Raw genomic sequence first — 21166 nt, 5'->3', positions numbered from 1 at the left:
CTGTCAGGTGACAAAATGGTGGGGTTGTCCCAGGAGTCAGCATTTGTGACATAAAGATCTTTCTGTCACTGATGCAATCCCGGTTGCCCATTGACAAGCTAATTAACACTTAGGAGACTAGTGTCAGTCTCCAGAAACCAGGAGAGAAATGCCTTCCAAAAGCTTTATAGGAAATGCATTAGGGATTACATATGGGATGAAATACAGCGTGTCAAAGGGGGGACGTTAAAAATAGGATGGCACAAACATCTGGAGGATTAAGTGTGGAAATAATCAAATTGTCATTGCAAAGAGGTGTCTCATACCTGAGATAAACTTCTGGAGCCATATAAAAGATGTTTCAGCCCAACCCTCCTCACTTGCCTTCTCTTCTAGATATTTCTCGCTGTAGCTGAAGAGGGTAAGACCATTTTTACTATTTCTGTTTGTGCTGAGAGAGAAGAAATCTCCAGTAGAGGTATTTATGGACCTCCTGGCAGATGAGACTTAGCTAAACGCCTTTTGTTTACATCTGGTGGCACTCTGAGGCAGGTGGTACTCTGGGAAAGGTCCAGCAAAGGTCCACCAAGGGATCCTCAGGCAATGTGAGCTCCATGCTGTTTCACAAGAGATGGGGTTTGGCAGTGGCTCCTGGCTTCAGCTTGCAGGAACTGCACAGCAATTGCCAGAGCAAGCCCTGCAGATTAGGCAGGAAAAAAAGTGCATTGGGTCTGGATTAAGCAGGCAAAAAGAAAAAGTTCCCTGGGGACCTCAAGGGAAGTTGTGGGGTTTGGTTTTGGTTTTTAAAACAGAAGGGACAAAGTACAAGAGGTGAATCTGGGGCTTCTCTCACCACTTTGGTCTCTTGTTCCTGACAGCTTTGCCAATACTCTGGAAAGATGTGCTCCCGTGGGACCTGCCACAGCCACGAAACCTCCTGCCACAGATCCCACCCCTCCTGCCATGACTCCAAACCCTCCTGCCATTACACCATCCAGAGGCAGCCTGTGCAGAAGTACAGCTACGTGACACCCTGCTACCCCACCGTGCAGCCCTACTGCCCCCCTGTGCAGAGCTACCGTCCCCAGGTCCTCTACTTCCCCCAGTACTCCAAGAACATCTGCAAGCTGCCACCAAAATACCCCAAGTATTAGCAGCAGGATCCATCCCCAACACCTGGACCCAGCGACCCATTCCTTACCCAAAGCCTCAAGCTCATCTCCTTGCTCATCGCTCACGAGCCATGTCCCACCTCAGCAAGCAAACTCTTTTCAAACAGTTGGAGGGTAGCATGGAATTAGAATGAAGTCTCTCAGATTTAATGAGCTTTGGGCTGTTTATCTTTCTGCCAATGAAAACACACTATCTGCTGGGAATAGTTTCTTTCTTGCTTTGTTGCTTCATTCTCCAACAAGACAATAAAAATCAGAGTTCAAACCTAACTTGTTAGTTCTGGATGGTTTCAGTCATCTCTCTATCGTATCTACATGTCTGTCAACATCTCTTTTTCTCGTGGTTTTAGAGCCATGTTTTAGTCACTGGTGAGAACAGCTAAAGTAGGAGGAATGCCAAGGAAATGCAAAACTCCAGGAAAATGCCTGTGGCACCCACCAGTGATGCCAGGAACACTGCCCACACACAGAGGGCTAAGAAAAACACGTCAGGTTAATTCATGGTAAAAAACAAGTATTTATGGTAAAAACAAGCTGAGATCAACAGACACAATGAGAGTCTGAGAGTGACAGCCAGGAGCCTGGCCTGCACCTTCATGTTTTTACTGCAGACATGACCTTTAAAAGCTGTTGCTTTATTTGGAAGTAAAACAAAGCAAATCCTGCAGCATTTGGAGCCTGCCTTGGAACACCCTCAGTTAAACAACTTCTGCTGAGTAAAACGAGAGAAGGTTTTTCCCAGTGTGATTCATCCATCCCAGAGCAGGAATGGGAAACAGGCTGGATGAGCTGGGCACTGCAAGCACGTAGCAAATAACCACTTGGTTTATAAGTAACTGGAATTAGTTATTTATAGGTGATGGAGAAAATTGCCATTCTAGAGGAACCACCTGCTAAAAGGAAAAGTTACAAACGGGATGCAGAGAGCAGTTAATTACTCACCTGCACTCGAGTCATTGCCATTGCTAAGAGATGGCTCATTTTCATGAGACCCTTGGCAGCTGCCTTGAAAACTCTTCATTAATTCCTCACCTCTCTGCAGTTGAGGTGAAGTTGGGTTTTGAGTCAGGTTTTCTGTCCATAGAAGTGGTTTTGCCTTCAAGTACATCCATCCAACTATCCCTTTCTGCCCTAGGCCTCCAGCTTTCAATTCTGTGACTAATCAAAGCACCTTTTATTCCCTCTTCCTTTTCCAAGTCCCACAGGAGGCACAAAGCCTCTGAACTGGTTACACCTTCTGCTCTATTCAAGCTTAAAGTTGTCAATAACTTGAGGATGAGAAGTGGCAACAGTAACAGAGAAACAAGAACAAAGTTATTTTCCCCTCTTCCATTCCACTCCAAACTTCAGTCAGCCCTGGGGAGGTTTGACACCTGGAACTTCAAAGCCCCAACCTCTATAAATGCTTTAACCTGTTAGAATTATCTTTTTTCTTAAATCAGAGACCATAAATATTTGTCAAGAAAAGCAGCCCTTTGTACCTAATGCTCTAGAGAGCTCAGGGGAATATTCCTGCTCTGCTGAGTGTATACATGTACAATAACAAACTGCAGCTTCCATCACCAGGATAAACCATGGGCAAACCCCTAAGGATTACTGAGGAGGATCTTGCCTTAGTTGTTTCATAGCAAGGATTGTTTTATTGTATCTGTAACTCTCAAGTCCAAACAGAGTGGTGGGATGTTGGGCACCTTACACAGCCTGCTAACCTCACTGAGCATGAAGTTTAATTGGAAGCATTTTCTGGACGTGATTTGAATCTTTTCTTTTGTAAAAGCCCCCTTGTAAAATCAGTTATGGGTCTGCCAGCTGCCTACAGATCTGTCCCACATGGCTTTGGGCATCTCTGCTGTTCACATCCAGCTCTAACAGCAAAAGTGGCTGTTTTAACACAGAGGGGCACTGGATGAAGCAGTCCAAAGTCAGAGAGAAAGCTTCCTCATTCTGACCAGCATCTCTTTCCTTACTTCATTTCTCAGCATCCTCCACGGTTCTAATCTCAGCCTCCTGACTTTTCTCTGCAGGCTCAGAAGTCTCCCCCGGCTATCTCCCCGATTGCCATGAGCCTCTTTATTGTCAGCTGAGATACAAGGACTCAGGTGGCATCAATCTCTATCACTACTTAGATTATAAGGTATGACATTGACCTAGTCTAACTGCATCATTAGCATGAAGCCAATGACCTTGGAAAGAACTTGCCTGAAGAAGTGGTGACTTCATGGTCCTTTGAATTCTTCGAAACAAGACTGGGTAGCTTTCTAAAAGCTGGGAGGTAGCCAAATGAAAACAGTAGTTGCCTAAGAGAAAATGAGTGGAAACAGAGGAGTTATATCACCAGAAGTAAAACTGAACGTTCACAATGAGCTGTCCTGTCCTCAGCATCTGTATCACACTGTGCTTCTGTAGGAACAAAAACAGCCTGAAACTCTCCTTCACCTCATCAGAAATCGGGATACCTCCAGTGAAGCTGTATGGTGCTCAAGGGTCCTTTGGTGTTCAGCCCCACAGCTGCAGGAGCAGCCCTCCTCCCTGGGGTGATCTCAGAAACTAAACATCTAATCACGTCAGAGTCCTGGGTCCTGTGAATTCCCTCTGACCGGAGAGAGATGATATTGTTAAAAGACGTAGGTCACTTTGAAACCCCGAAGCTGCTCAGGGCATCAGGTGAGGCTTCAGACTTTCATGCAAAAATAAATATTAGCATCATTAATGAATAATTGCAACATGATCATTAACATCAGCACTAATGACTGCCAAGGGGTGACTGAGAACTGAGCACAGAGTTATTCCAAAAACATCCGTAGGTGGATCGGTCGTTACTCGAGGGCATCCTAGATCTTCGTAAAAAAATGGAGCAGGAATTTTGCAGACCCAGTTGTGCTAAGGAAAAACAGGATGGGAAAATTCCAGAAAAGCTTTGCATTGTGCTTTTATTTAAAGCTGTCAAAAAGGAATTTGAAAAACATGGACTTTGATTTGACCCAAAGTCTGTTCCAGTTTCCCACGCTGAACTTGCAGTCCCTTGCACACGAAACCTCTGATATTGGCAAGGCCAAAGGCGTGTGTTTTCCCGTGCATGGAGGTGATGGAGCAGCAAGGGATGAGATATCAAGAACTTTCTGTTACATATTTGTCCATCTAATGATGAAAAACCCCAAAATAAGACATTGGGCTTCATCATTTCTACATTCAGAACCAAAACGTGGGGGCATAGAGTTACACTTGCTGGAATTCTGTCTCTAAAAAACATATTGATGAGTGACTAACATCCAGAGGCTTCCACACTGCTCTGGAATCTATTGCTCCTCAATCTTAATTTGGATTTTCCTGTTAATTGAGCACTCCCTAGCTCTGAACAAGCCACCCAGCATCTCCAGGTAACAGAGTTATCAGACAAAAAACGAGCAGGAACATACCTTTGAAGCAGTTCACAAGCAGCACACGAGAATTAACTCGACATTAAAAAATTGTAAAAAATCTAGAGAACAAGTGGATAATGGCAGAAAATTGAAGGGTTGGTCAAAAACCATGAGGCAAAGACTAAATAGATGAAGGCACATTCAACAGATAAATATAGGCTTAGTGTGTAAATCATGAATTGCTGTGGGGTACCTCAGTTCCGGCAGGACAATTTCCAGCTAAATAAAAGGTGTCCCCATCCCTTTGCTCCTCACTCAACTGCACTGCTCCCTCAGCACGGTGAGTGTTCCAGCCAGCAGTGTTCCTTGATAACAACGCCTCTCCTTTGGGTTTGGTCAAGCAATGCATTGAAATGCATCTTTGGATGTGATCTCTGTAGGGTGCTGGATGGGATGACCTTCCAAGGTCCCCTCCAACGTCATCTGGTTCATGATCTACAGCTCTCTCTGAAATCCAGATTTTTCCCAACTGGTTGGTCTGTTGCTGATTACAAAGGGCAGTTGGGAGAGAGAGAGCAATGGAGAGTAAGCTTCTTGTGATGGAAATTCAGGGGGTGGTTTCCATGGATGAGCAACGGAATGTTAGCTGCCATGATAGTTCAAAAGATGCACAAATGCTGCTGGGATAGTGGCAAGTGGCTTGGTTCCTGTAAGGATCTTTTTTTGCAACTCAGGACAAACAATGGCTGTCACCCAGGAGCCTGGGCAGCAGCATTAATGTGCCAAAGGTGGGTTGTATCTGAAAGTACGTTGTGTTTCAGGCCCACGCTCCCTCCAGCCTTGACCACACTAAAAGAACATGTGCTCTACTGGATGCTGCTCTACAGGATGCTGCTCCGTTGTGAAGAGCAAGACGGTGTGCTGCAGCCAGCCGTGCCAGAAGACCATCTGCTGCGAACCCTGCCAGAAGACCGTCTGCTGCAGCCCGTGCCAGCAGTCCATGTGCTGCGACCCGTGCCAGAAGCCCTGCTGTGACCCGTGCCAGTCCTGCTGTGACCCATGCCAGAAGCCCTGCTGTGACCCATGCCAGCAGACTGTGTGCTGTGACCCATGCCAGAAGCCCTGCTGTGACCCATGCCAGCAGACTGTGTGCTGTGACCCGTGCCAGAAGCCCTGCTGTGACCCATGCCAGCAGACTGTGTGCTGTGACCCGTGCCAGAAGCCCTGCTGTGACCCATGCCAGCAGACTGTGTGCTGTGACCCGTGCCAGAAGCCTTGCTGTGACCCATGCCAGCAGACTGTGTGCTGTGACCCATGCCAGAAGCCCTGCTGCGACCCATGTCAGAAGCCCTGCTGTGACCCGTGCCAGCAGACTGTGTGCTGTGACCCATGCCAGAAGCCCTGCTGTGACCCGTGCCAGTCCTGCTGTGATCCATGCCAGAAGCCCTGCTGTGACCCATGCCAGTCCTGCTGTGACCCATGCCAGCAGACTGTGTGCTGTGACCCATGCCAGAAGACTGTCTGTTGTGACCCATGCCAGCAGTCCTGTTGTGACCCATGCCAGCAGTCCTGCTGTGACCCATGCCAGAAGACTGTGTGCTGTGACCCATGCCAGCAGTCCTGCTGTGACCCATGCCAGAAGACTGTCTGCTGTGACCCATGCCAGCAGTCCTGTTGTGACCCGTGCCAGAAGACTGTCTGCTGTGACCCATGCCAGTCCTGCTGTGACCCGTGCCAGCAATCCTGCTGTGACCCATGCCAGAAGACCGTGTGCTGTGATCCATGCCAGCAGTCCTGTTGTGACCCGTGCCAGAAGACAATCTGCTGTACCAAGGTGTGCCAGAAGCCCTGCTGCTCCTGTGGCTGCAGCCCCTGCTGCAGCTCTGGGTGTCTGTCTTGCTGCTCCTATGTGGTGAAGAAGAAGCCCGTTGTGATGTGTTGCAGTCCCGTGCAGTGCTGCTCTCCTGTGAGGAGGTATTGCATACCCATCCAGCAGTGCTGCACCTCAATCAAGAAGCGTTGCTGAGCCAGCTCTGGGTGGCAAAAGCAGCTCTGCCTGCTCCCATCTCTGGTGTGCCACAAGAACAGGCATAAGGAGATGAAAACCTGGCCATTTGCCTCTGGTTCACGAGACGATGGAGTAAACACATAGTGATTTTCTTCTTGTTTTCAAACCTCTCTCCTTTCTGTCCTTTAATCATTCAACATCATGCACTTGAATATATCAACCACTGTATAGGGTAAAGAGCCATTAGGTAATAGTGAGGCTGTTAATCCTCTTCTTGATGTAGGGGTTTGGGATTACCTTTCCTCTTCGTTTTCTCTCTTGACTTGTAGACAATAAAATGTAGCATCAAGCAAAACGCAAACTCTTGTCTTTTGGTTGTTTTTACACCCTTTTGCCCCAAATGTGTCCTCATCCTGTTGCTGTTTGCCATGCCTTTGGCCAGCTGGGCTCCTGCTGGTTTACAGACATGCTCCCAAGGTACAGCAGAACATTCAGGAAACAAAGAGCTGCCCAGCCATGCTTCCCATTGGTGTAAATTAGGTCAAGGCTAAAGTCAGCAAGCAGAGCAGTATGATCTCTTCTTTCACCTGTTGACCACCTATCTCAATCAGCTTATTTTTTTCCTATGGATCTAAATGGTTAAGGTAAATAGAATCCAAAGGACACAGATTGAATGAAGCATGCATAATCCCACCATCTGAAAACACACCACTCCACCAGATGTGTGGGAACTCACCCCTGACACTGGCACAGGTATTTCAGTAGGCAATGAGAGGATTCATTACTCACTGAATAGCAAGAGCCATCTTCTTCCACTGCCACCTTCAAGAACAAAGTTTCAGAGAACACCTTTAAATCAGTGAGTTACTTTTCTGTGAGCACTCCTGGATCACAAGCAGTGGAACGAAACCCAGGTTCCAGCACACAACTTAAAAGCTTCATTCCTAAAATAGCACACACATGAGTCAACGATGTCCTTTCCACCTGGCTGGGACTTCCTTTCCCATTAAAATTCAGGACTCAGGTCTGAATTGCCAGTCTCAGGAAAATGCCTTGAGCACTGCCTTGATTGCTTCCCCCAACCAGATCTTCAGAGCACACAAAGCCTGTATTAGAACAATCTTCTCTACCACTTTAGACTCTTCTGAAAACATTATTCAGGTCTTTAGGAGTCTTTTGTTAACAGATAAATCGTGTGCAGTATCCTGGCAGAAGGGTATCTTATACCATACACAATATAATGTACCAGAACTGCTTTCTGTGAAGGAAATCTTGTGAATATTAATTTTATCATGTTCTGGGAAAGCTGCCATGACAGGTTCCTCCCCATTCTCTGTGGTCAGTGCCTTAAATTCAGCTCTCCAATTCACATAACCACCATGGAAGTTTACAAAGACAGCACGGCATGGCATGGAGAAAAGATTGAGTGTGGAAGATGTCATTTCTGCCCCAACAACATATTAAATGTCAGAATCTCTTCAATATCTGTAGGAGACTCTGGTTAACAGCAGCCTTGCAGGGTTCACAACCATTGCTAACAAAGATATGAGCCTGCTGGAGCAGGTTCAGTGAAGGGCCACAAAAATGATCAGAGGGATCAAGCAGCACTGCTGTGAGGATAGACTGAGTGTGTTGGGGTTGTTCAGCCTGGAGAAGGCTCCAGGGAGACCTTATTGCAGCCTTTCAGCACTGAAAGGAGGCTTGCAACAAAGATGAGGACAGACTTTTTAATAGGCCCTGTAGCAAAAGGACAGGGGTGATGGTTTTAAGCTAAAGGAGGGTAGACTCAGACTAGACAGAAGAAGAATTGTTGTGTAATGAGGGTGATGACACCCTGGCACAGGTTGTCCCTCTGGGGTGGTTGATGTCCATCCCTGGAAACATTCAAGCTGAGGCTCAGGGGGACTCTGAAACTGGTCTACTGGAAGATGTTCCTGGCAGTGGCAGAGGGCTTGGACCAGGTTACCTTTAAAGATCCCTTCTAACTCAGACCATTCTGTGATTCTTACCCAGGGATCATCTTGGCCTATATGGCAACAATAAAACCTGATAAAAAAGTGATGAATGACTTATTCAGCAGATGACATGTTTGAGGGTTTACACAAAAAGGACATCACATCCTGCAGGCAGGTATCTGGCTATTATTGCACGACCAAAGCAATGCTCCCCTAGGGACAATTCCAGAAGAGACATCCAACGTCACAGGAGGTCATCTTCACACCTTGGGAAGAAACTACGTGTCCCAGTCACCAGGGAATCTGTCACCACTCCAGTCCCACACTCAGAGTCTGCTGAACACGATGACAACTTTAATTTGCTGCCTCAGCATCTTGGGACTCATTTTGTATAGATGTCCCCTCTCATCAGATGAAAATGCCATCAACACCTTCTTCTTCCCAGGTGGAGCTGTCCTGGCTCTGCACATGGCCACTTTTCCCTCCTAGATCCCCAAGCCTGCTTCATCATATCTGCCGTGACTCCAACAGTCTTATCCATTCCCTCCTGACTGTTCAGTCAAGCTTTGCATGCACAGCAGCGTGGTCTCAGCACACTGCAGCCAGAACCAGTATAAGCAATTGCTGGGAAAAAAAATCCTGTTGGGTGCCTGAACTCAGAACTTCTGTGAGATACTACCTGAGCTCCTGAGGTACAGGTGAAAGGCATGGAGAAATGCACTCAGGATTGGATTTCCAGTCTTGAACCTCATGTTTACCTACAGTGATACAGAATCAAATTGTCAGTGTGAAACACGCAGCTGTGCTCATCACAAAAGCCTTTACACACAGTCTGTCTTGGCCTCACACACCCTAGAAATCATCTCAGGAAAAGGAGTCTATGGAAATAACATGGAAAAATCTAACGTGTGCACCACTGCTTTGAAAGCTGCTTAATTCAGGCTTAATCCTTAATTCTTCCTAGTTTAGCAGAAATAAAAAGCAGAGGATGTGAGGAACAAGGACCACGGAAAGAGACCCAAGAACAAGATTGGGAAAGGAGAAGCTCTTCAGTCTTAACTTTGGCCACACAGACACCTCTCAGAAGCAGGAAAAAACGATTCACGTTGACCAATAGTTTCCACTGGCCCACCAAAATGCCAATCAAGAGCAGAGGGGACACATAAGTGATGACATTTCCAAGTTCCAGGCATGGTTCTCCCACTGCTTCAGCACCCAGCCTCCCCCAGGCACATTGTTCAGCGTCCCTGTGTCTCGAGGTCATTCCTTGGGAAGCGGATGGGAACACCTCACAGCCACCTCCAGTTCCCAGTAATGCAAATTCATTAGAGAATTCACACCTGTTGTTTGCATGTACAACTAATTGTGGTGCAAATTAAGGTGGTGAGCAAACAGAAAGAAGTAAGGACGGAATACCATGGAATACCGGAAGGCACATGAGAGGAAAATATCAAGTGATACGCAAGTCAGGATTGCCAGAGAATGCCTCATTTCCAGGGAAATACCTTTGAAGCATATAAAAAGCTCCCCCATCACAGTGATCTTCATTCACTCATCTTGCCTTCTGCTTTCTTGTCCTCACTGGTCAACAGGGTAAGCCAGAGTTACTACTTGCCTTTTTGTTGGCACTGCAGCTCCAGGATTTGCTGTACTGTCTGGTTTGGGACCGATTTTGAGAGGTTTGGTTTGGGATCCACCTGGGTGTCTTCTTTCTGATGGAACCATTGTTGGATAATATGCCAACTACAAGGGTGTCCCACACAAAATTGTGGAGACCTCAGGGACAGGCTGTTGTGGGATGCTGGGCAGTAGGGACTTTCCCAGTCAGTTTGGGATGGGCTTTGGGATAAGTATGTTTTAAACTGCCTAAACTGGGAGATTCAGGCAGAGAAAAAGAGATTCTGTTTCTTCCAGCTTTGCCTACACTCCAACCAACAACATGCCCAACGGATGCTGTGGTGGAAGCAGCAGCAACTGCACCGTGTGCTGCTACAGCACTAAGAAGTCGTGCTGCAAGACACCGTCGTGCTGCAAGATGCCATCCTGCTGCACACCCTCGCAGTGCTGCACGCAGAGCTGCTGCTCCCCCTGCCAGAGCTGCTGCTCCCCCTGCCAGAGCTGCTGCATGCCCATGAGCTGCTGCATGCCCATGTGCTGCTACACCATGAGCAACAACAGCAACAGCGGAAGCTGCTGCGGCTGTGGCAACTAAACCCACTCAGCAAAGGGCAAGCAGAGCTGCTCTGCCTGCTGCTTCCCTCCTGGCTCATTCAGTGTTGGATATGGATATGAGTACTGCCCTGAACTCTCTTCCTTTTTTGCTTAGAGAATGTAGACCTTCTCTCCTCTACTTCACCTGCCTTTAATCACCAAATGGTCGTGCTTTGAAGTTGCTACCCAATGACCAGTGTGATTTTGCTTTGTAAGTGCTAGTCCTGCTGTAATTTTCCTCTTGGTGTGTGGAATGTTTAGTGCTCTTTTCATCACTGTATTGCTTCAGTCTGTCTGCAAACAAATAAAATCTGTGCTTCGTGACACTGCAAAACTCCTTGGTGGTTTACTGTTTGCTGATGAGTCCAGAGTGCATCACCACACCTACAGCCTCTTTGCATTTTGCATCCCACTGTTGGGATGCTCCTGTCTAAAAGCTGCTAACCAGGGAGGGTTCCCTACACAAAAAGAATCAATGTATGGGTCTATTTAAACACAAACTGAGTGTCTGGCATCTCTGTGAGCAATATTTCTCCTCTCACTATAAAGCTACAAAGAAATGGGAAGAAAAGAATACAGAAACTTGTAAAGGATGTGAAGTTTTTCTGAAACAGTCCAACACAGGCCCATCCCAACTAGGAAAGCTCCATGTGTCTCCACTAGCTACAGATCTACTTCACAACCTACAGTCAGTCCCTAGAAACAGTTTAAGATGTATGAGGTGGAGGTCTTGCCTCTGCTAAAATGCCTGGGTTACCACACACTGAGTTGAAGTGATAGAACAAATAGTGGGAAATCTCCATCTTCAAGGAGTGACTGAGTCAGGAAGAGTTGTACCAAAACACAGCATGCAAGATCTGTACTGCAGCCCTCATTCTGTGTCAGATGCCCTTTACCAACTCTCATTTCCACACCACTGTGTTAAAATCCACAGCCCACTCACCAAAGACCATTCAAGTACCTACATTACACACAAATGGCTGCACAGAACTATTATGAGTGGGAAATGCCCACTTAAATAATCATTTCTTCTTGCAGTTGCAGGATTTGCCAATGAGAACTTTCCCTCTGGAGGCACAAGTGAAGTGTGAACCCTTTGATTCCATGTAAATTAATCCATTCTCACGAGCAGACCAGCATATGCCTCCTCAGAGGGCACTTGCTGGAAAGGAAATGCCATGCATGTTCTTCTACAGTGTCTGGAGAAGCTGCAATTACGTGTTTCTTCTCAAGCATCTCACTCAAGGAATTACCCTTGTTCCAGAAAAGTCTGGAAAGGAGCTGGCTGCATTTACTGTGGCAAGCAAATCATGATCTGCTCTCCCTTGCATTGTGCAGAGAGCAAACCAAGGGGTTTGCTACCAGTCTTGGAGCTAGTAGCAACCCATTTAGGAGGACCCCTCTTCAGAGCACCCCAAGGGTCCCAAGGATGTCAGGCAGCAAGCAGAGAACTCGCCAGGCAGGCTCCACCATCCTCTCATTAGGCAGCACTCCTCTCAGAGCAGTACAGCAAGGTCTCCAAATGAGAGCTGCAATTTCAGGCCATGAAAAAAATTCCTCCCAAATACCCAGTGCTCCTGCCAGCATCAGCCCCACAGCAAAGTGCATCAGAGATGAGGCCTGGCACTGAACAAGTATTCATCCACCCTGGCTCAGTTGCCCAAGACTCTGCCCTACCTTGACCTTCCTCCATTCCTCTCTCCTACCCACAATGGTTCCATCTCAACACTGTCTCTTCCTGCATCACTTCTGAGTCTCTGCCTCCCATTTAGTTCCATGACCCCAGTTAGCACAAGTCTTCTGTACTTGTCACTCCTCTTTCACCTTCATCTCCCTCTCTTTCTCTGCTGGGGACCTTCATTTGTCACCTCCAACACACTAAGCCTCCCTCCTTGCCCCCTGAGGAACTGGGTAGGGGTGATCCTGCTTGGTGCCAGGACTCCAGCAAACAAAGGGATTTCAGATGGATGCAAAAGGAGGTTGCAGGAGGGACCTGTGGACTATCAATGCATCATGCCTGGTCCCAGAGCCACCCTTGTGTTGCTGCTTGCACAGGCAATGGACTGTTTCATTACAATACAAAACATTCTTTATGTTCAGTTCCAGGTTTTCCAAAGAAGCTTCTAGGAAAACAGTTCCAGCAAAGCAGAGCAGAAACTGGAGCAATGCCCATCTGCAAACCTAAACCCTCCCAAACTGGAAGATTCACAAAAGTTTAGACAAAGTTGGCTTTGGCATCTCAAAGATCCTCTGAGATGGTCTCGCACGGAGTCATGTGAAGGTCACTGAGCCTCAGCACGACTCCTGACACATCCCAAACACGTGTCCTTCTCGCTCCCTCCTCACATGAACATCCCATGACCAGGAACAAACCCATTCTCATGAAATTTCCCACCTATTTGTTTCAAACACCAGTCTGATGAAACAGCCCATCACGTGCCCCAGAGACGCTGCTGGGTGCAGTTTCGGCTCTTACACCCAGCACCGGCTGCTGCTGAGTAAGTCCTTTAAGCATCTTCGGCCGCCACCGTCTGCATGTCTCAAACAGATACGAGGACACATTTTCTGGCTCCTCTGCAAGATTGCAGAGAGGACAAATTCATTAGTATTCATAGAAGCCCTTTGATTATCTCCAGGCTAAACAATTAGGAGGCAAAACAAAGGTCGTGATCTACAAATAATAAGGCAAAGAGTAAATACCAGAAGACACGTATAGCTAAAAAGTATGGGTTTTGATTAGTAAACAGGGAAGTTCAAATGGCCAACAGCTGTCTCACTTCCAGGAGCAAGGTGTCTAAGGACTATAAAAGAGCTCCTGGCCCAGCTCACTTCATTCGCTCATCTTCTCTTCTCTCCAGCTCTCCTCACTCTTCGAAAGGGTAAGTGAGAACATCTAAATCTTCCTCTTCACAGAAGGAAAATGCTATGGATATCTCATAACAGCATCCAAACATGCCTGTGGACCTGAACTGGGACTTTGAATTTGGGCTTTTATGAACTGTGTGATAGGAGTTATGGAGATGAGCTAGAAGCCTTAAAGGGTGGAGAGCAGAGCAAGGGAAGGGGAGCAAGAATGTTTCAAGAGGACTCAGACCAAAGCTAATGTGCATTGTGCTGTGTGTTTCCTGTTAAGATGTCAGAGATGCCCTGCTATGTGTAGGTGGGCATCTCCATTGCAGGAAAAAAGGCAAGGAGAAGAGTCACAAGCAAGATAAACAGGAGAGTGCTTGGGTTTAGCTCCTTGGATGTCTCATTTTAGCATAAACTGAGCTTTGACTTAAATCTGTATTTCCAAATAGCCTTCTTTTAGTCACAGACTCTCTGTTCCTTCCAGCTTTGCCTACACTCCAACCAACAACATGCCCAACGGATGCTGTGGTGGAAGTAACAACAACAGCAGCTACACCGTGTGCTGTTACAGCAGCCCCAAGTGCTGCAAGACACCCATGTGCTGCTCACCCTGCCAGAGCTGCTGCATGCCCATGCAGAGCTGCTGCATGCCCATGTGCTGCTACACCATGAGCAACAACAGCAACAGAGGAGGCTGCTGTGGCTGTGGCAACTAAACCCACTCAGCAAAAGGCAAGCAGAGCTGCTCTGCCTGCTGCTTCCCTCCTGGCTCACTCAGTCTTGGATATGGATATGGATACGGATACTGCCCTGAACACTCTTCCTCCTTTGCCTAGAAACTGTAGATCTTCTCTTCTTTGTCTGCCTTTAATTACCAAATGCTTGTAATGAACTTCAAAGTTGCTATCAGTGTGATTTTTTTCTCTTTAAGCAGTAGTCCTGCTGTTCATTTTCTCCTTGGTGTGTGGGATGTTTAATGCTGTTGATGTATCACATTCCCTTTCCTTGCTTTAATCTCCAATTAGTCATGAAAGACAATAAAATTTGTAAGTTATAACACTGCAAACTTCTGGTCTGTGTTTATTCATTTATCTTTGTGCTTTGAACTGCAGCTCTGGTCTGGGACATTTTCAGCATTGCTTCGTTTCTGACTGTAATGAAATTTTCAGCTCTTTGTCATGCTACTGATGACAGCACCCCAGCAGATGCAGGGATATCCTCCTGGTCATGTGGTTTCTTGGTATCTTTCCCCTGTTTATGGTATTGAAGATACACAGTCTGCGACAGAAGCCTCTGTATGGTCCTAAAGCCAGAGCTAAACGTCGTTTTTGTGAATGGAATCCTTTCCAGCAAATTTACTCAGCTTTAAAGAAGCCTTCTTAAAAGGCTTGAGATTAAACAGACCAGTAAGCATGGAGAGATGTTTCCGTGATGCCTCCATGAAAGATGCTTCTATGAAAGGTTTAGAGATGTAAGCCCAGCCTGAAGGACTCAGAAATACTGCCTGCTTTCATCTGGAAGTCTATTAAAATGTGACAAATGTTAAGAGGTGGGATTCAGAAATTAAACACTTTGTGAGTTGTTAAACCCTCAAGAAGGGGAATGACTCCAAAACGTCTTTTTTAACATGAAAAAAAAGAAACAAGCACAGCATAACCTTGGAACTGTGGTGATGAGCTATGAATCTAAAATCCTTGTTGGCCCTTAACAGATACCAAGGTCCTTTTCACCCTTACATGAGAGTCCCATGGCTTCCTGCGAGGCAATTACATCATTCCTGAAGCTAAAGAATAAATTATCTGAGCAGCAGCAAAGTCCTCAGGTCTAATCATGCTCCCTGGAGTTACACCCTTGAATTCTCTACATGCTTTTCCCAGTGATTCAAACCCAAACACCACTGGGGAAAAAAAACCACTCTGAGTATCTCTTACAGAGGCTCTACCGTGGAGGAAGCCCATGGAAATACCTTTTGCACTGACAGCCCGGGGGCTGCTGTGAGAGATGCTTTGCTGGTACTTAAAAATATGCCTTGACCACAGGAATGAGTCAAAGCAGAAATGTCTGAAAGGTGGATATGGTGTTTGACAGAGCCTGGAATAGTTAGTTCATGAGGTCAGCCCTTCCTCTGTGGTGTCCTCATTCCAGGTTGTCAGCACATAAAAGGACTTTCAGTGTTGTAGCCACTCACTTGACTGAGGTGCTTCTCACCTGGGAGAGAATTTCCAGCTCCTGGTAAAACACTCAGAGAGGAGTTTGCAGAAAGAAAACACAGCTCCATGGAGCACACCACAAACAACAATTCCTGCTTCAGGACTAGAGCAAGTGGTGTTGAACTGAAATGGGGTTGAAAAATCAATCACCTCTTATTAAAAACACAATTTCACTGTTTTGACAATTTTTCCTTTTTAAAATCTTGATTTTGGCAGGAAATTTCTTTGTCTTCACTGACAGATCTTCCTCTGTTTTCTTTCAGCCCTGTGCAAAACCATTTCCATTTGCATATCTCTGCTCCAACACCCTGTGTCAAGCCACGAGCTCTTGGGTGCCAGGACACAGAACTGGACACCAGGACTCCTGAGCCTTTTTGTTGTTTTCTGCCACAGGAGACTCTGTTTGAGCCCAACACTCAGCATCACGGTATTCCAGGTATCCTTATCCCAGGATCCCATCTGACTAACATGAGGTAACATGACTGACAGCAGAACTAATTAGATAATGGCCACTGCACATGCAAAGAGCTGAGGTGCCATTACATCGAGGGAGATGCTAATTGCAGCTGATTAATCCAATAGCAAGTGCCAGAAAAAATATACATGCAGAAGTGGCACTCACTGCTCAGCTATTAATTCCCATGGCATGCTTCATTTCCAAGAGAGCTTGGCCACATATAAAAGCTTTCAGCCCCAACAGTGTCCTCAGGACTCAGACTCTGCTCCACACGTCTGTCACCAGTCACAGGGTGAGTTGAGTTCTCTCAGATTTCTCATATTTTGTAATAGAAACAGCAAAATAAAAGGAAGTTGGCAGGTTCTTTTCTTTTTCCTAGACTGTTTATCCTCGAGGGCTTGGCCATCTCTGCCACAGGATGCAGTACCATCAAGGCAACAGCCACCAGAACTTGTGCCACGACGGCTCGGATTGCGGCGAGAAGGGCTGGACGTGGCAGAGTTCCGCAGGATGCTGCCACGAGAACCCCGTGTCTCCCTGCCACAACCCCGGCAGCCTCAGCCACGACATTGAGGGGTCCTGCCAGAGCGTGCCACAAGGCTGCCAGTCCGTGGAGCCGTGCCCACCCCTGAGCTGCTCCCCACCACAGCAAAGCTGCAGCCCTGGCAAGCCTCGGCGGCGGGTGGAGGTGAGCCACGTGCAGCCCATCTGCCCCCCACCCGTGAAGATCCACCGCCGGCCCCTGCAGCAGCACCGTCCAGCCCTGCACTGCCAGGAGCAGCAGTGCTGTGGCAAACCACGGAGGAGGGTGGAGCAGTGTCCTGTGGAGGATGCCTGTCCCCCCGTGGTGCTGCACCCCCTGCCCCCCCCGCTGCAGCACCGCTGCCCCTGCGTCCCATCCAGCTGCCCAGCTCTCCAGCACTGCCGCCCAGCCGCTGTGCCCCTGCCCCTGCCTCCCAGCCAGCACCAGCAAAAAAAGGTCACTCTGCTGCCACCCTGTCTGCAGAAGAAATGAGCAAGAACCCAGCGAACCCCTCCACACCACAACATGGCTCAATGTGGGGGATGCTTCACCCAAACCGCCGATGCTCCTACCTCTGCATCCCTGCCGTGGCTGGCAGCTCGTTGATGCTCTTTGCACACTGGATTCGGGGTCCACAGTCTCCTGCTCGACCCCAGCACTGACACTTTAGATTCCCAGGGTCATTCCCTGCCAGGAAATAGACTTTAATCATCCAAACTGCACTTAACTCTTCCTCCTCTTAGCTGTTTCTCCCCTCTTCTGAGAAGGTAAACAGCCTGAGGACAAACCAAACAGAAAAGCCTGAGCAAGGACAGGGATTCAGCCTGCCAAGGATTCATCTTTTCCCATGGGTTCAGCAGACTGTGATGTCAATGTTGTTCTAAAACAGAAACAGGGCTGTACTGGAATAAAAGTGTATCCTGTGACTGCAGGAGCACCAAGGACTCCAGTAAGTTTATTTCCTCCCCGTGTATTCAAGAATAAAGTTGAAAAGGTTGATTTGACGCTTGGTTCCTTTTTTTTTTTGTCTTTTCCCCACAAAAATATTGCCAACACTGCAATGTTAAAAGTCATTAAAATTCTCACTTGGAAGGAAACTTGTGAATTTCAAGTCAAGTTCAGAGTTAACACACAAGGATTTCAGCTTTGGCTCTCCAGGCTGAGCTCCATCCATGTGCTGCTGTGGTTACCCACCAATGGATGGGCTTCATCAGCAAGAGGTCTGAGTACAAACAGCCTGCTCCACGTGTACCATCACCTTCATTAGTCAATAGCAACACTGCACCGGGAGGCCATCCACCATATAAACGTTCATCATGATAATAGGTGTGTGCCCCAGCACGTGAGGTGTGTCTGTGCATGCCAGGAACACCTTTTCACTCAGCGCAGGAAGATGCAGTCCAAGCTCTTCCCCTGCAGCTCCTCATTCCCTGGCTCTTGCAGGCACGCTGCTAACCTGCTGTTTCTCTCACTTTGCCAAAAAAAAAGCCTTCCACCCAGTGCATTAAAACACATGTTGGTGTTTCTTTGTATTGCCTAAGCACAGCCCCAGCATGCTCTGAAAGGAACCAACCACCGAGGAAAACCAGAAGGAAAAAGTTCATTCTTGTTCTCTTAACACAGAAAACCACAACAATCTCATTTTCTCATGTCTAATGTTAAGCAAAAGTCGGGTGGGGGGAGGAAATCAAACCACATATGAACTTGAACTTCAGAAATCCCCTGTTTTATTGGCTGTTTTCTTCTCAGTCTCTTCTCACTGAAGCCAGTTCCCAGGCACCATCCTGGCACAGTGCTCCAAGGGCTGACTCAGGACCCACAGACCAAGGGCCACGGTAGCCCTCATGCCAGCTGGCAATGCTGGCTCAGCTTTGGTCCATCTTTTCTTCCAAGCTGCTTTTTGCCAGCTGCCCCAACCCTTCCATCCCAGTTAGTCCCTCCTAGATGCAAGACCATTTCTTCAGCCCACCTACACCACATCCTCCAATGATTTCAGCTGTTCACCCCAATTCAGTGCAATCTGTAGATTTATTGAGCCCATCCCATTATCCAGGGCAGTAACAAGGTGTTAAACAGCAGCAGCACCATTATCAGCTACTTTTTCATCCCCTATGTAGTTTACACATCCAGTCCACCAGCTTAACTATAAGGCTGCCCTGGAAGTCTATACCAAAAGCCTTGCAAAAGTTGAAGTAGCATCATTCTCCTCCCTTCATCATCCACAAAGGCAGCCTCTTCATCACCGAAACCCATCATCGCAATTTGCTTTTGGTGACTCTGAGTTGGCTCTTCCCAATCACCTGTTTGTGTTTCAGGCACATGGAAACACTCCTCACGGGTAGCAGAAGGGGAAGACCGGGATGTTCTCACTGTGCACATCATGGCTCCTGACTCATGAGTCACTCAGCAGCCTCCACTCAGTGTCTTGCTCCTCTGGAGACGGTGAATAAGTACGTTATCACCTGCCTCTCACAGACAACGTGTGGATTAAATGATGTGAGTCCTTCACGTTCACCATTCAGTAACTACATTATAATTAGGAGATGCTTATCAGGAATCATGACTCAAGCAGAACATGCCAAGCACTGGGAACAGCATCCAAATGGAGAAGATGTTTTGGCAGTAAATAATTCAGTCCTCGTTCCTGCAGCGTGTTTCATTTACAAGGGGAACACTTGGAACCGTATAAAAGGCCTCGGTCACTTTGCCTCTCACAATCTGCTCCCCTGTTCGGCGTCTGCCTTCCCTTGGGAATTAGGTAAGACACATCCCAGAGTAACCAGGTTCATTTTTGGATGAGTGTCTGGATTCAGGAGCTCACAGATCAGGCATGCTCACACTGTCCTTCAGACCATGGTTTACACACAAGGGCTGGAGGACGATGGTTTAAGCCGAGAGAGGAGCTATTGGGGGACCTGGGTGTGATATTTACTGCAATGACACTTTATGCTGCAGCACTTTATGGTTGTTTCTGTTCTTGGAGGAGAACAAAAATCAAGGGTAAGGTCAGAAAGAGGGTTTGGACATAATCTGGCTAGTGATGGGCAACCGCAAGAACTTCCTTTAGATCAGGATAAGCAAGGCTGACTCGTGCACGGCTCACTACAGCAGCTTTATGGGAAGCCAAATGCAAACAGAAGAGATGGAAATACAAACCTATCTGTCCACGTGTTTTTCAGGTGTTTCCCTGCAACTCAGACATGATCTACTCCTCTGGAAGAGAATCGTACTTCAACTTGAACTCAACCTGGTATGATCCCGCGGGGTCCTGGCTGGACACCCGGCGCACACCCTTCCGCTACGGCTACAACAACTGCTGCTCGGGGTGTGAAGGTGAAGGTGTTGAAGGCATGAGAGGGCACAACTACCGTCACTATGGCTATCGGCAGCCAGTCTGCTCCGAGAGGTGCCACGGCTACACTGCAGCCAGCTCGTGCCACGGAGGCGGGGGCTGTGTCAGGAGGCCCACGTACAGCTACGGCTCCTCGGGAGGATGCAACAGCTACGGGAGGTCGGTCTGCTCAGAGAGATGCCAAGGGTCCTCAGGGGGATGCAACAGCTACGGGAGGTCGGTCTGCTCAGAGAGATGCCAAGGGTCCTCAGGTTCATGCCAGGGAGGTGGTTCAAGCTGTGTCAGGAGACCCACATACAGCTACGGATCATCAGGGGGATGCAACAGCTACGGGAGGTCGGTCTGCTCGGAGAGATGCCATGGATCTGGGTACCAAGGAGGGAAGCCATGCCACAGCAAGCCAGTGCAGGTTGTCTCACAGCGCTGTCCCGTGCAGACCTGTCCCCCTCCAGTGCAGACCTGTCCCACTCCGGTGCAGATCTGTCCCCCTCCAGTGCAACAAGGCTGCGTGCCCGTGGCAAAGTGCATCCCCAGCCAGCAGCAAAAGCAGGTCTGCAAAGTGCCAGCCCAGAAGATAAAGTAGAAGACACGAGGAGTGAGAAGGAACAGGCGAAACTTCTCACTCTTGCAGCATTGCTCTGATGGGCAACACGTGCCCTTTTGCTCCGTTCTTCCTGCCAGTTTTTGCTTGTAACGTGCTTTGAAGGTGTAACCCACTGTCTCTGTGGAACATCAAGTGCTAATCACCTCCTGATTTCACAGCAGACGTGGAGGCAATAAAAAAAATGTGGTTCATATCTCCCTTGCATTAGTGTTTTCTGTTCCTTCTTTGGCCAAAGCTGTTGTCTGCAGCATCCCCATTCACCCTCACACCAAGGTTCCTGGTTGATTCAACCTAGTGTCTCTTCATTCCTACTCCAGAAAACTTTCTTCCTGAGAAGTAACTAACAGTTTTCATCCCAGACTCTTTGTGCAACCCAATAATTAAATACTAATACACTACTGTAAGAAAAACCCCACATGTTTCATCAGAGAGGTAAGAGCATCATGTCCCAGATGATCCCCTGATCCCCACACCTCTCAGGAAAGA

The 21166-nt window shown here is 47.7% G+C and overlaps 4 protein-coding genes across 4 annotated transcripts; all 4 read left to right on the top strand.

The window, feature by feature from the left end:
* Positions 1–5369: 5369 nt before the first annotated feature.
* On the top strand, positions 5370–6536 carry LOC104562972 (keratin-associated protein 10-4-like). Its single transcript, XM_062016062.1, has 3 exons — positions 5370–5759; positions 6027–6155; positions 6228–6536. Exons 1-3 carry the CDS (start codon positions 5370–5372, stop codon positions 6534–6536), a joined length of 828 nt encoding a protein of 275 aa, XP_061872046.1.
* A 3876-nt stretch (positions 6537–10412) lies between these two features.
* LOC104562973 (keratin-associated protein 5-1-like) lies at positions 10413–10685 on the top strand. The gene has a single exon (XM_010209276.2). The coding sequence runs from the start codon at positions 10413–10415 to the stop codon at positions 10683–10685; it is 273 nt and encodes a 90-aa protein (XP_010207578.2).
* Positions 10686–16619: 5934 nt separating this feature from the next.
* On the top strand, positions 16620–17216 carry LOC133628323 (keratin-associated protein 16-1-like). Its single transcript, XM_062016208.1, has one exon. It carries the CDS (start codon positions 16620–16622, stop codon positions 17214–17216), a length of 597 nt encoding a protein of 198 aa, XP_061872192.1.
* A 2708-nt stretch (positions 17217–19924) lies between these two features.
* On the top strand, positions 19925–20659 carry LOC104562974 (keratin-associated protein 5-4-like). Its single transcript, XM_010209277.2, has one exon. It carries the CDS (start codon positions 19925–19927, stop codon positions 20657–20659), a length of 735 nt encoding a protein of 244 aa, XP_010207579.2.
* The last annotated feature ends 507 nt before the right edge of the window (positions 20660–21166 follow it).

Source organism: Colius striatus, chromosome 29, assembly GCF_028858725.1.
Source record: "Colius striatus isolate bColStr4 chromosome 29, bColStr4.1.hap1, whole genome shotgun sequence".
Lineage (NCBI taxonomy): Eukaryota > Metazoa > Chordata > Aves > Coliiformes > Coliidae > Colius > Colius striatus.
The sequence above is the reverse complement of the archived record's forward strand: the minus strand, read 5'-3'. Positions and strand labels throughout refer to the sequence as shown.

Bases quoted from the DNA above. Each gene is read 5' to 3' on its own strand.
- LOC104562972 (XM_062016062.1), top strand. From the start codon at position 5,370: ATGTGCTCTACTGGATGCTGCTCTACAGGATGCTGCTCCGTTGTGAAG. The intron at 5,760-6,026 runs GTGTGCTGTGAC...CCATGCCAGAAG, and splicing joins GTGACCCATGCCAGCAGACT to ACTGTCTGTTGTGACCCATG. The intron at 6,156-6,227 runs GTCTGCTGTGAC...GACCCATGCCAG, and splicing joins GTGACCCATGCCAGAAGACT to TCCTGCTGTGACCCGTGCCA.
- LOC104562973 (XM_010209276.2), top strand. From the start codon at position 10,413: ATGCCCAACGGATGCTGTGGTGGAAGCAGCAGCAACTGCACCGTGTGC.
- LOC133628323 (XM_062016208.1), top strand. From the start codon at position 16,620: ATGCAGTACCATCAAGGCAACAGCCACCAGAACTTGTGCCACGACGGC.
- LOC104562974 (XM_010209277.2), top strand. From the start codon at position 19,925: ATGATCTACTCCTCTGGAAGAGAATCGTACTTCAACTTGAACTCAACC.